Source organism: Myxine glutinosa, chromosome 1 (assembly GCF_964187855.1).
Source record: "Myxine glutinosa chromosome 1, kmMyxGlut1.1, whole genome shotgun sequence".
NCBI lineage: Eukaryota > Metazoa > Chordata > Myxini > Myxiniformes > Myxinidae > Myxine > Myxine glutinosa.
The window spans coordinates 307281528-307294400 of record NC_136261.1 but is presented as its reverse complement, the minus strand read 5'-3'; the positions used below and the strand labels follow the sequence as shown (position 1 = coordinate 307294400).

The following is a 12873-nucleotide window of genomic DNA, read 5'->3' as shown; positions in this document are numbered from 1 at the left end:
TGTCTCTCTGTCTCTCTCCTCCCAACCCCTCCCACGTCCATATTTTGTGGACAGAGCATCAGTGCTGCCAAAGCAGGCTCTTGACAAATGTCATGCTCGGTGGTTTGTTGCTGCTTTCCCAGCAGTCAATCAAGGTATAGGAATTTGTAATTTGTTCAGTGTGCCGGGGATAACTTGTCTACTTCTCGTCAAAATACACTGGATTTTGAAACCATCAGGCCTTTAACAAGCATCAGCTATTGATAGCCGAAGGGATTTCCAGCTTAACATCTCACTGAGCGACAGCTGACTTTGTGATGCATCACCCTTGCCTGCAAAGCACCAATCCGACAGTTTATCGTCAGATCTGGAGTCTAACCCATCAATGTCTTTGATGTCATCTTTCCTGTTTTCAAAGAAACTGATCTCTGATCATTTTGAATTCCATCGTGGTCACTCAACTCTGGACAGGCTTCTGCTACTCTATCAGAAAAGGTTGGAGGCCCTCAGTGTCAAACAAGAGGGTAGAACCGTTTAACTGGATATAATTCAGGCATTTGATACGGTCTGGCATCTGCTTTGCTTACCAGCTCTGCCTGTGGCACAGAAGGAGACCTTCATTCCTGGATTTCTGACTTCTTTCACTTATGCAGTAGACATGTTGTCATCAATGTAACCTTCACCTCCCCTTTCCCAGTGCAGGCTGGAGTTCCCCGAAACAGTCCTTTGGGCCCAGTCTTGTTCCATGTTCATTCCATTGTTGTTCCCAGTCTTGTTCCTCTCTGATGCTCTCGAAGTACTCTTCCTTTTTGCAGGTGACCCAAAATTGTGTCGTGCAGTACATCCCTATGCTAGGCAGAAAGCAGCTGCATCTTTCTGTGCTGATCTAGACACGATTAGAGACGATGGACTGATAAATGGAGCATGCCCTTCAATCCTGGAATATCAATCGGGAAGGATCCACAATCGAACCAACCTATCCATTTCCTTGGTTATCCACTGGATGAGGTTGAGGCTCTTGAACGCATTGGCCTCATCATCAGTCATGTCATTCCTGGGTCAAACACAGCCAGGCTGGCCTCCAAAGCCAGCCGCAAACGGCATCCCCTGTCGATCAAAGTCTTTCCTTGGAAAATCCGAATTACTCAGTCTACAAGGCCTTTGTCTCTATCTCAAAAGAGTAACGCTCTCTGCTACGAGCTTGCTTCCCAGCATCGCATCTGTCTCTCCTGGATTCTGTGGAATCAAAAGCTCTCAAAATTCTTGGAATCCCCCTTGATGAGGCTGAAGCACAAAGTCTGTTGCTCTCATGTCGCAGGCAGGTTGGTGGTCTCTCTTTTTTCTGCTGCATCTTTTCTGATATTGCTTCCTCTGCTTTCTCAGTCCTTCAACCCTCCCCATCTACTCCAGGATAACCATGTTCTTTCAGCCAACCCATCCTGGTCAGGCTTTCAAAATCCAGGCTGACTGCACACCTCAACTCGTTCCCATCTATGTAACCAGCTGTTCTGTCTTATTCTTCCTTCCACAGCCTCAAACAAGTGGTGCACTGCCATCTCTTATCTCCAACTCTGATGAATGATCTTTATTATCCCATTAAACTTTCCAAACATAACCATCTTACCTGCTAGTCTTACAGTGTTTTCTCCTCTTTTCCTGGTTGTTCATTCTTCTTTGATGTTTGTCCTGCTGTCAATTTTACCTGGCTCTTCCATGAGCCTGGGACAAGTGAAGAATATAAACTAGAGCGTTCATAGAACACAATACCCCATGCAGTGTTGATAAAATAATGATTTTAATGATTGTTTTTAAAAATCGGGAAGTTTAGCGCTACTGAAGCATTCTTATACACCACCCTTATATACAGTAATACGTCAGCGTTGAGTCACAGTTTAGGAGATGGAGGCTTTATTGATCATCATAGAATGCAGCGTCAATTGGCCTCGTACATAGCTATATTGGCGACCTCTTCTTCACTCCAATACTGTACCCTCTTACATGCCACGCCCTCTCATGCTATATTGTACATCAATATTCTTTGAATATTTATATATATATACTGTATGTATATATATATATATATATATATATATATATATATATATATATATATATACATACATACATACATACATACATACATATAAAGCGCGGCGTTACGCGCGCTGCTTGTGAGCAAGGAGGAAGCGGACAAGCGGTAACATATAAACGTCTTTATTGTAAGACTACACTGTAACACTGAACTCCTCCGGGCTGGTCGCCCGGTGTATGTCATGAGGCCACGCCTACCCCTCGGGCGTGGCCACCGCCCACTTGGTGCGTGGAATGATGTCACCACGCCAGTGGGCTTTTGTGTCCGCCACACGCGCCCCCCCAGAATTCCCGCGCACCTGGAGGGCCAGTTTGTGGGGCAGACGAATGACCCGGCCGAAGCGCCCCCTGGCGATCGGCGGCGTCCGGGGTGCAGGGATACCAGGTGGGATGCCCCTGGCTGCCCCTGGGATGGGTGCAGGACCGGGGGGCGCCGTGGCGGCGGGGCTGGGCGGTGCCGGGGGTCCGCCCGCAGGAGGGCGGCCCCGACGTGGGGGTCGGGCCACTGGCGGTGGATGGTCCACATCGAGGTGGGCCGGCTTGAGGCGGTCTACCGAAACGCGGTCAGGAGTACCGCCGATGTCCAGGGTGAAGTGCTTCGCCCCGGTCTCCAGCACGCGGAAAGGCCCGTCGTACGGGCGCCGCAGTGGTGTCCGATGGGCATCGTGGCGGACGAAGACGTACTCCGCCGTGCGAAGCTCCGGGGCGACGTGCGTCGGTGGGTGCCCGTGGCATGCCGTTGGCACCGGGGCGAACCTCTGGGCGGTCTCTTGCAGAGCGGAGCGCTGCTGTGCCGCGGACCATGGTGCCGTGGAGTCGGGGAGGAACTCGCCCGGCACCCGCAGCGGTTGCCCGAAGACCAACTCCGCCGCGGATGCGCGCAGGTCCTCCTTGGGCGCCGTCCGGAGGCCCAGCAGGACCCAGGGGAGCCTGTCGACCCAGCCGCCGTCGCGGAGGGTGGCCCGGAGCGCGGCCTTCAATGAGCGGTGAAATCGCTCACACAGGCCGTTAGCCTGGGGGTGGTAGGCCGTGGTTCGGTGCAGCCGGACCCCGAGCCCCTGCGCAACCGCCCCCCAGAGCTCCGAGGTGAACTGGGGGCCGCGGTCGGATGAGATGTCTGAGGGGGCGCCGAACCGGGCGACCCAGGTGGCGATGAAAGCCTGCGCGACATCGGCCGCCGTTGTCGACGCCAAGGGCACGGCCTCCGGCCACCGGGTGGTGCGGTCCACCATGGTGAGGACGTAGGTGAAACCCCGCGAGGGGGGCAGAGGTCCCACCAGGTCCACGTGGACGTGGTCAAACCGGCGTTCCGGCACCGTGAACGGGGCCAACGGGGCCTGGGTGTGCCGGTGCACCTTGGCGCGCTGGCACGCGAGGCACGTCCTGGCCCAACCGCGGACGGCCTTCCGGAGGCCATGCCAAACGAACTTGTCGGCGATCAGCCTTTGGGAGGCCCTCGCGCCCGGGTGGGACAGGCCGTGGATGGCGTCAAACACCTGGCGCTGCCAGCCCGCGGGCACAATGGGGCGAGGACGCCCGAGGGAGACGTCGCACAAGAGGGCCGCGCCCGCGCCGTCGAACGGCACCTCGGTGACGCGGAGGCCCGTGACGGCGGTCCGCAAGGCCTGGACGTCGGGGTCAGCGGCCTGGTCCGCTGCCATCCGGGCATAGTCGATGCCGAGGTGGACTGCGTGGGCGACGGCCCGGGAAAGGCAATCCGCCACCGGGTTGTCCTTCCCCGCGACGTGCTGGATGTCCGTCGTGTACTCGGACACGGCCGAGAGGTGACGCTGCTGCCGGGCCGACCACGGCTCGGTGACCTTGCCCATCGCGAAGATCAGCGGCTTGTGGTCGACGAAGGCAGTGAACGCCCGGCCCTCGAGCAGATGGCGGAAGTGCCTGACCGCCAAGTGAAGTCCGAGCAACTCGCGGTCGAAGGTACTGTAACGGCGTTCGGGCGGGCGAAGCTGCCGGCTAAAGAACGCCAGCGGTTGCCAAGCTCCACGCACCCATTGCTCGTGCACCGCGCCCACCGCGTAGTCCGAGGCATCGGTGGTGAGGGCGATCGGTGCATCGGGCGCCGGGTGCGCGAGCATGGTGGCGTTAGCCAAGGCGAGCTTCGCGCCCGTGAACGCCGTGTCCATCTGCTCGGTCCAGGTAACGTCGCCTTTGCCCGGCTTACCTCGGAGAGCTTCGTGCAGGGGGCGCAGGAGCTGGGCGATACGGGGCAGGAACCGATGGTAAAAGTTCACCATGCCCAGGAACTCCTGCAGCCCTCTGATCGTGCGGGGGCGCGGCAACCCCTTCACCGCCTCCACCTTGGCCGGCAGGGGGACGGCGCCGTGCCTGGTGACACGGTGCCCCAGAAAATCGATTGTGGCGGCGCCGAACCGGCACTTTGCGGGGTTCACAATCAGGCCATGCTGGCCCAGGCGTTCGAAGAGCGTGCGGAGGTGGCGTAGGTGCTCTTCGCGGGACGCGCTGGCGACGAGGATATCGTCCAGGTAGACGTAGACAAAATCCAAGTCGCGCAGGACGCTGTCCATCAGTCGCTGGAACGCCTGAGCCGCATTCTTCAGACCGAAGGGCATGCGCAGGAACTCGAAGAGTCCGAATGGCGTGATGACCGCCGTCTTCGGGACGTCCTCCGGCCTGACGGGGACCTGATGGTAGCCGCGTATGAGGTCCACCTTCGAGAAGAAGGACCTGCCCGCCAAACGGGCGGAAAAGTCCTGAATGTGGGGGACGGGGTAGCGGTCGGGAGTCGTGGCGTCATTGAGACGGCGATAGTCCCCGCACGGTCGCCATCCCCCGCCGGGCTTCGGCACGATGTGCAGCGGCGACGCCCAAGCGCTCTCTGAGCGCCGAACGATGCCGAGTCGCTCCAGGGTAGCGAACTCCGCTTTTGCCACCGCCAGCTTCGTCGGCTCGAGGCGGCGTGCCCGGGCGTAGACCGGTGGCCCGACGGTGGGGATGTGATGGGCCACCCCGTGCTTGACGGCCCCCGCCGAGAAGGTGGGCCGCGTGAGGGCCGGGAAGGCGGCGAGGAGGCGGGTGAATGCGTCCGCTGCCGGAAGCGTACAGCCCAACGTGGCCGGAACCGAATCGTTCGGCAAGCCGCTTGGCAAGCCGCTCGTTGAGCTGGGCAACGCACACGCGAGCGAGCTGAACGTCTCGGCCTGGACAAGCCGTCTGCGCTTGACGTCGACCAGGAGCCCATTAGCGCACAGGAAGTCCGCGCCAAGCAGTGCCATGGGCACGTCGGCGGTGACGAACGTCCATCGGAAAACCTGCCCTCCAAACCGCAGAGAGAGGCAGCGTTTTCCGTACGTACGGATGGGCGTCCCGTTCGCGGCAAGCAGTGCGGGGCCCCCACCCGCGGCGTGCTTGTCTGACGTGCCGGCGGGAATGACACTCACCTGCGCTCCCGTGTCGCACAGGTAACGGCGCCCAGAGAAGGTGTCCGTTATGAACAGCAGGCTGCTCGAACGGCCGGCGCTCATCGCCACAATTGAGCGCCGGCCCGGGCATTTCCCGACCCGTTGAAGGAGCACGGCGGATGACACCGCCGAGCTTCGTGGCCGAACTTGGCGTGGAACCAGCACCAGGTGGTGGAGCTGGAGGAACGCGGCTGGCTCCGCCAGGCCGGTGGAGTCGACGGGTTTCCCCGCGGTGGCGGTTTTCGCCGCGGCGGTGGGCGGGGCGTGGCGGCGTTCACGAGGTGCGTATCAGCATGCTGCTGAACTTCAGCGTGCTGTAGAAGATGATGCTGTGGAACATCAGCGTCGAAGGCCGTGACGGCCACGCCAACGCTCGCCCGCGTGTCCGAAGCGGCGAAGTACTTGTCCGCCTCGGCCGCCAATGCTCGGGGTTCCGTTAGCCCGGTCCCGGCCAACGCGAGGCGAACCTGCGCTGGAAGTTGGCGACGGAAAAGCGCCCGGAATAGCGAACCGGGGGCTTCGTCGCCCAACAGTGACAGCATATGGTCCATTCGGACCGACGGGCGCGTCTCACCGAGCTCGGGGAGATCCAGGAGGCGGTCGGCACGTGCGTCGTCCGTGAGGCTGAACGTGGCTAGGAGTAGCCGCTTGAGTGCCTCGTACTTGTGGCCGTCCGGTGGGTGGCGAAGGACGGACACAACTCGAGCGGCCGTGCCGGGCCCGAGGGAGGCGACGACGTGGCAGTAGCGCGTGTCATCGCCGGTGAGGTGCCGAAGCTGAAATTGGGCTTCGGCCTGGACGAACCAGACTTCGGCCTGAGCCTCCCAAAATTCCGGAAGTTTGACGAAGGCGGCCATGGCGATGGCGTCGCGTGTGGAAGGATCGCTCCGGCAGATCCAACGTCGAGGGTCACCAGTAAAGCGCGGCGTTACGCGCGCTGCTTGTGAGCAAGGAGGAAGCGGACAAGCGGTAACATATAAACGTAAGACTACACTGTAACACTGAACTCCTCCGGGCTGGTCGCCCGGTGTATATCATGAGGCCACGCCTACCCCTCGGGCGTGGCCACCGCCCACTTGGTGCGTGGAATGATGTCACCACGCCAGTGGGCTTTTGTGTCCGCCACACATACATACATACATACATACATACATATATATATATATATATATATATGTGTGTGTGTGTGCAATTAGAATTATTGGAATATCAATATTCTTGGAATATCATCATATCATTCTTGGAAGTATTATGAAGGGAAATTGTGTTCTACAGTGATCAGGTATCTTACTATAATTCACCAAATGTCCGTCCGTCCGTTCGAAGGTACCGCAAAAACGGCTGAACCGTTCGCAACGATATTTTGGGTGGGTAATCCTGGGATCTCCTGGAGTAAAATAGGCTATATTGTTTTTCCAATTTCAGCTTTGGTCTCCAGCATTTTCAGGTTTGGACTCCCGCATAACGTTATTTTCCCAGGTGCCGCACAAACGGCTGTACCGATCGCTGCACAGATGCACCGATCGGCTGCACCGATCGGACTCGGTGACCTCGGACAAAGACCTTTTATAAGGACATGGGTTGAATCCCTGCTTGAGAGAATGCCAACCCCCTCCCCGCCATCACGGTCGTCTCTCCAACTCACAATCCCATGAGATATGCGGAAAGGATGACCCAAAACCAATTATCTTCTTTTTGATTCGTATATAAACATCATTAAAAGTAAATAATGACCTCGGCCAAAGTTCAAACGACGTGAGTTTAATCTCTACATGAGAGAATTCCACATAGCTATTTGGGCAGTGTATAAGCTAACAGATCGCTGTCTCCATCGATCTTGCCAAGGCCGTAACACCTATCGGCTCAAAATCCTTTTAACTGTTGACTTGGTAGTTTTTACAATGAAGGAAACATTAACAATGTTGTTAAAAGTTTATTTTGTGATTAATTTGCGATTGGAGTTATGTTGTTTGGAATGAAAAAAGTGGTATCGAGTTCAAGTAATTGACGACATGCCGTGATGGTTTCCACTTTTTAAACGTGAACTTCGCGGATCACCATATGCAGATTCGCCACAGCCCCATGATCGATGTTTCTAGACGTGAACGTACCCGTTTGTTTGCGAACGGGTACGTTTTTCATGGAAGTCCTTCACGAACTTGCTTTCCATGTCTGACGTGCGACTGAGGGTGCCACAGGAATGTGGAATTTATTGGTTTCATGCTTTAGCATTCGCCGTTTCTGCATTGTCTGTTTGCTTCTGGCCTCCAACCCGTGCCTAGCACGGGTATCTCACTTGTATAATTCAATTTAAATAAAGGTTTAAAGAGATTTAAAGGCGTATAAATAAATAAATTCTGGGTTTTACAACCATTTACCACCAAAATATAACATTTGATTTAAATAAGTTGCGCATCGTAAGAGGAGATTAAGGTTTGGCACCAGGAAGGGTATCCGGCCATAAAAACATTGCCTCAAACAGGGAACCATGATTGTCATGGGGCCCGCAAGGCTAACCCCCGCTCTAGCAGGGAAAATGGCCTTAAAACGATCATTCATTCATTTCATTTTGTTCCTCGTTCATAAAGTGACGATCATATACTGATAAGACGGACAGACAGATGAATGGACGGACCTGAACCAATTACTTAACCCTGCTTTTCACTTCGTGTGAGTGGGGTAAAATCCCAGATTAGACAGCCCAGCCCAAAGATAAGGGCGCTACCTCCTCACCATTGAAACAAACCCACAGCGGTGAGTTAGCATGTGAATTTTTCCTTGTTAAAATCCATTATTAATATCAAGAAAACCCTTTAAACCGAGATTACAACCTCGAATGCATTTAATGGAGGTGCTGACTCTCACGATTCTTTTCTCTTTGTGCAATACCGCCCCATATGGTGCCAGCCTATATTGTCATGTAGCCACAATGTGAGTAAATATACTGATGTACAATATCATCCTATTTTATATTTTCATTTGAGAGCTCAAAAATGAATTCGTCCGAGACATTCACAAAATGAAGCTATGTGCCAAATTTGGCTATTCTAGCTGCCTTCATTGGCCAGTTATTTTGCCGATAAACAGAAAAACAAAAACAAAGACGCAAACACAGACTGTATCATTGCAATCCTCGTGTGCTTGACCTATGACCTCGACACGAGTAACAGAACAACTCCAGTAACCTAAGCGAAAGCGGATTAGGCAAACCATAACCTCGCCAAATCAATTAACTACCGTGCTAATATTGGATGCTAATATTGGTTGCGAGGGATTTCTGGGTCGCTCCTGTGAGATCGATCGGCTATCTCGGTGCTGCTGGTGTGTTCATCCAGAACTTACGAGGGAAACACAACAACAATTCAATCGTGCAAATGGTGGTTCGTGTACAGCCTGTGGCTGCTGCTTGCATAATTTCCGCTGATTCAATGTCCCCATTGGCCGTCAGCTGGTGCTCATTTTTCCCACCTCAGAAGGATGACCAGCTGAGTCAACCCACCTAGTGTTAATTCAACGACGTGACAGGGCCTCAAACTCAGGAACCTAAGATCTCAAGCCAGCCTCCTCAACCGTTAAACCAACACCAGGCTATTGTGCAAATGATAACGTAAGCCCTATCGCTTAACTCAAACCCAATCCTAATTAAGCCTACATGGCTGAACCTAACTTCATGCTACAAGGAGCAGGTGATTTTGTGCACGTTTACGCATACCTTTACACCTGCGTGCACTTCCGCTTCTATTTTTACACAATCCCAGACGCCCTTAATCTAGACTACCTTGCCTGCATTATGACGTCATATCTGCAAAGGTGGACTGAAACAAAAGGAATTGTGGTCAATGGGAGAAGTTCAAAAAGAAAGGAGAGGTCACCAAGTAAACAAACCACTCGGGTATCATGAAGATGATCCTCTCGAGCTCTGCTGCTTCCAAGAGCAGCTGGCCGTGTAGTTACCGTGTCCTTTTGCAATCCCAATCCCACTTTGGATGGGTAATCTTGTAGTCCCTGATCCTTTGATATTATCTTCAAACAATGCCTCAGGACCTCCCGTCCACGCTTAGCCTTGCTCTCTTTGGTGCCGAGAGACGATGATTGGTGCACAGGATGGTAAACGTGCTGTGAAATAGTGCGATCACATGGAATGGTGCACACAGGATGCACACACAATGGTGCACACAGGAGACGATGAATGGTGCACAGGATGGTAAACGTGCTGTGAAATAGTGCGATCACATGGAATGGTGCACACAGGATGCACACACAATGGTGCACAGGATGGTAAACGTGCTGTGAAATAGTGCGATCACATGGAATGGTGCACACAGGATGCACACACAATGGTGCACAGGATGGTAAACGTGCTGTGAAATAGTGCGATCACATGGAATGGTGCACACAGGATGCACACACAATGGTGCACAGGATGGTAAACGTGCTGTGAAATAGTGCGATCACATGGAATGGTGCACACAGGATGCACACACAATGCACACACAATGGTGCACACAGGAGACGATGAATGGTGCACAGGATGGTAAACGTGCTGTGAAATAGTGCGATCACATGGAATGGTGCACACAGGATGCACACACAATGGTGCACAGGATGGTAAACGTGCTGTGAAATAGTGCGATCACATCGAATGGTGCACACAGGATGCACACACAATGGTGCACAGGATGGTAAACGTGCTGCGAAATAGTGCGATCACATCGAATGGTGCACACAGGATGCACACACACACACAATGGTGCACAGGATGGTAAACGTGCTGTGAAATAGTGCGATCACATGGAATGGTGCACACAGGATGCACACACAATGGTGCACACAGGAGACGATGAATGGTGCACAGGATGATAAACGTGCTGTGAAATAGTGCGATCACATGGAATGGTGCACACAGGATGCACACACAATGGTGCACACAGGAGACGATGAATGGTGCACAGGATGGTAAACGTGCTGTGAAATAGTGCGATCACATGGAAGGTCGTTCACCAACTCAATATGGCGTTTATGCTCCAAAATGCATTCAATCCTCAACCAGTCATGCCGAACGTAGCTGATCATTGATGAAAGAAGAGACGTTTAAACTTGGAGAATCTGTTAACAGTGATGAGGGACAGATTCTGATGTGATGTGATGCGATGTGATGCGATGTGATGTGGTGTGGTGTGGTGTGATGTGATGTGGTGTGATGTGATGTGGTGTGATGTGATGTGGTGTGATGTGATGTGGTGTGATGTGGTGTGATGTGGTGTGATGTGGTGTGGTGTGATGTGATGTGATGTGATGTGATGTGGTGTGGTGTGATGTGGTGTGGTGTGATGTGGTGTGATGTGATGTGATGTGATGTGGTGTGATGTGGTGTGGTGTGATGTGATGTGGTGATGTGATGTGGTGTGGTGTGATGTGGTGTGGTGTGATGTGATGTGATGTGGTGTGATGTGATGTGGTGTGGTGTGGTGTGGTGTGATGTGGTGTGATGTGATGTGGTGTGGTGTGGTGTGATGTGGTGTGGTGTGATGTGATGTGGTGTGGTGTGATGTGATGTGATGTGGTGTGGTGTAGTGTGGTGTGATGTGGTGTGATGTGATGTGATGTGATGTGATGTGGTGTGATGTGATGTGGTGTGGTGTGATGTGATGTGATGTGATGTGATGTGGTGTGATGTGGTGTGATGTGGTTATGTGATGTGGTGTGACGATGTGATGTGATGTGGTGTGGTGTGGTGTGATGTGGCTTCGCATTGATGGAGCAATGTGCATTGTGAGCCTTCAGCACCAGGATAGCTCCGCATGTACTACGCTGAAAGGACTCGTTATTTCATCGAAAACATGTTTTTATGTTTATCAATACACATTGCAGGTAAGTGAATGTGTGTGTGTGTATACAGTATTATCGACAATATCCCTTATAAATAAATACACACATGTGCTACGCACACTCACCTCTAACCTGTCTCGTCTGGGTTGGAATCCTGACACTGCTATAAACAGTCATCCTGGTGTTTCAGAGGCAGAGCGATTCGTCAATGTGTGTGCCGACACTCGGATAGACGTTAAACTGGGAGAACCAATGCTCTGTAACACAGAGTATCGTACATGGGATCGGACGGACACACACACACACACACACACACACACACACACACACACACACACACACACACACACACACACACACACACACACACACACACACACACACACACACACACACACACACACACACACACACACACACACACACACACACACACTCTCTTTCTTTGTTTCGTTCTGTTTCAGTTCATGTCTCGTTTCGAATCCCCCAAGTCACTCCATCTTGTCCGTGACAATTTAAAGCAAACAAAAAATCATAATGTAGAACACGAAATGACACAATAGAGGTATCCATGTGTCACCACCCTCACACCCACCTTTCCTCCCTCCTCCCTCCTCTCACCCCAAACCACGCAATTATTCCCACGCACATGTAATAAACATATCGCCAGTGCCAGGTGCGTGCCCGGTGCTCGTACATGGAATCGCCCACGATTTAACCCCTTTCGCCGATGTTTACGCCGCCACGGCCGAGATACGAAGCAAACGTGGACTCACTCGTTTCCAGGGTAAGGTCTGAGCTTCGGGAGCGCGTTTCCATGCCGGGAGTGCGAACAGCCAGCGCCGTGTCGGTGGTGCTGGTGCTGCTGCTGGTGCTGCTGGTGGTGGAAGAAATGCTGCTGCTGAAGGTGGCGCTCCTTGAGCGCGCTGTTCTCCTGGTGGAGCTCGGTCACTTCGCTCTCCAGCTGCTCGATGCGTCGCTTCTGTTTATCGATGAGCTCCTGCTGCGTCTCGATGATCTTGTTGAGCTCTTTAAGGTAGGAGACCGCCTTGGCCGGATTCTCGGGGCCGCTAGCCATTCCTGCACTCTGGCGGTCTGCCGGCCATCACCCGGCTAGGAGAGGCGACTCTCGCTCCGTGTCTCACGGCGCATCCGCTCCCCGCAGCCCCCACGCGCCCCCCCCCCTGGCAGCTTCCACGCCCCCAGAATCCCTCCCACCCTCCGTGCTTTCAGTTACACAAACCCCTCACTCCTGCAATCCATCGGACTTCATGTCCGACCGCAGTTAATAAATACTCAGTCCCTCAACTGTAGATATATGATCCTTATTTGCGCTGCTGAGTCTTATAGCAAGTGGAGCATTCTCGACTCCCGGTGGTTCAAACCTCAAATTCCCACGAGGATCAAATCACGGGAAGGTTGTTTTGTCATTTCCTTGAGACTCAGGTGTGCTGTGCCCGTACCTGTAGATTGCAATTCGTAGCCTATGTCGGCGACTGGACGCATCGAAGTTGCTGCGCTTTTGGTCGGAGCG

At 53.4% G+C, this 12873-nt stretch overlaps 1 protein-coding gene across 1 annotated transcript in view; it reads right to left on the bottom strand.

Moving 5' to 3' along the window:
- The window catches only part of LOC137413802 (IQ motif and SEC7 domain-containing protein 1-like), a 267816-nt gene extending 255327 nt beyond the window's left edge, over nucleotides 1-12489 (bottom strand). Inside the window, exon 1 of the mRNA XM_078778233.1 lies at nucleotides 12116-12489. Within this exon, the coding sequence (XP_078634359.1) occupies nucleotides 12116-12417 (302 nt within the window). The 5' untranslated portion in view covers nucleotides 12418-12489. The remainder of the gene's footprint in view (nucleotides 1-12115) is intronic.
- Nucleotides 12490-12873: the final 384 nt, after the last annotated feature.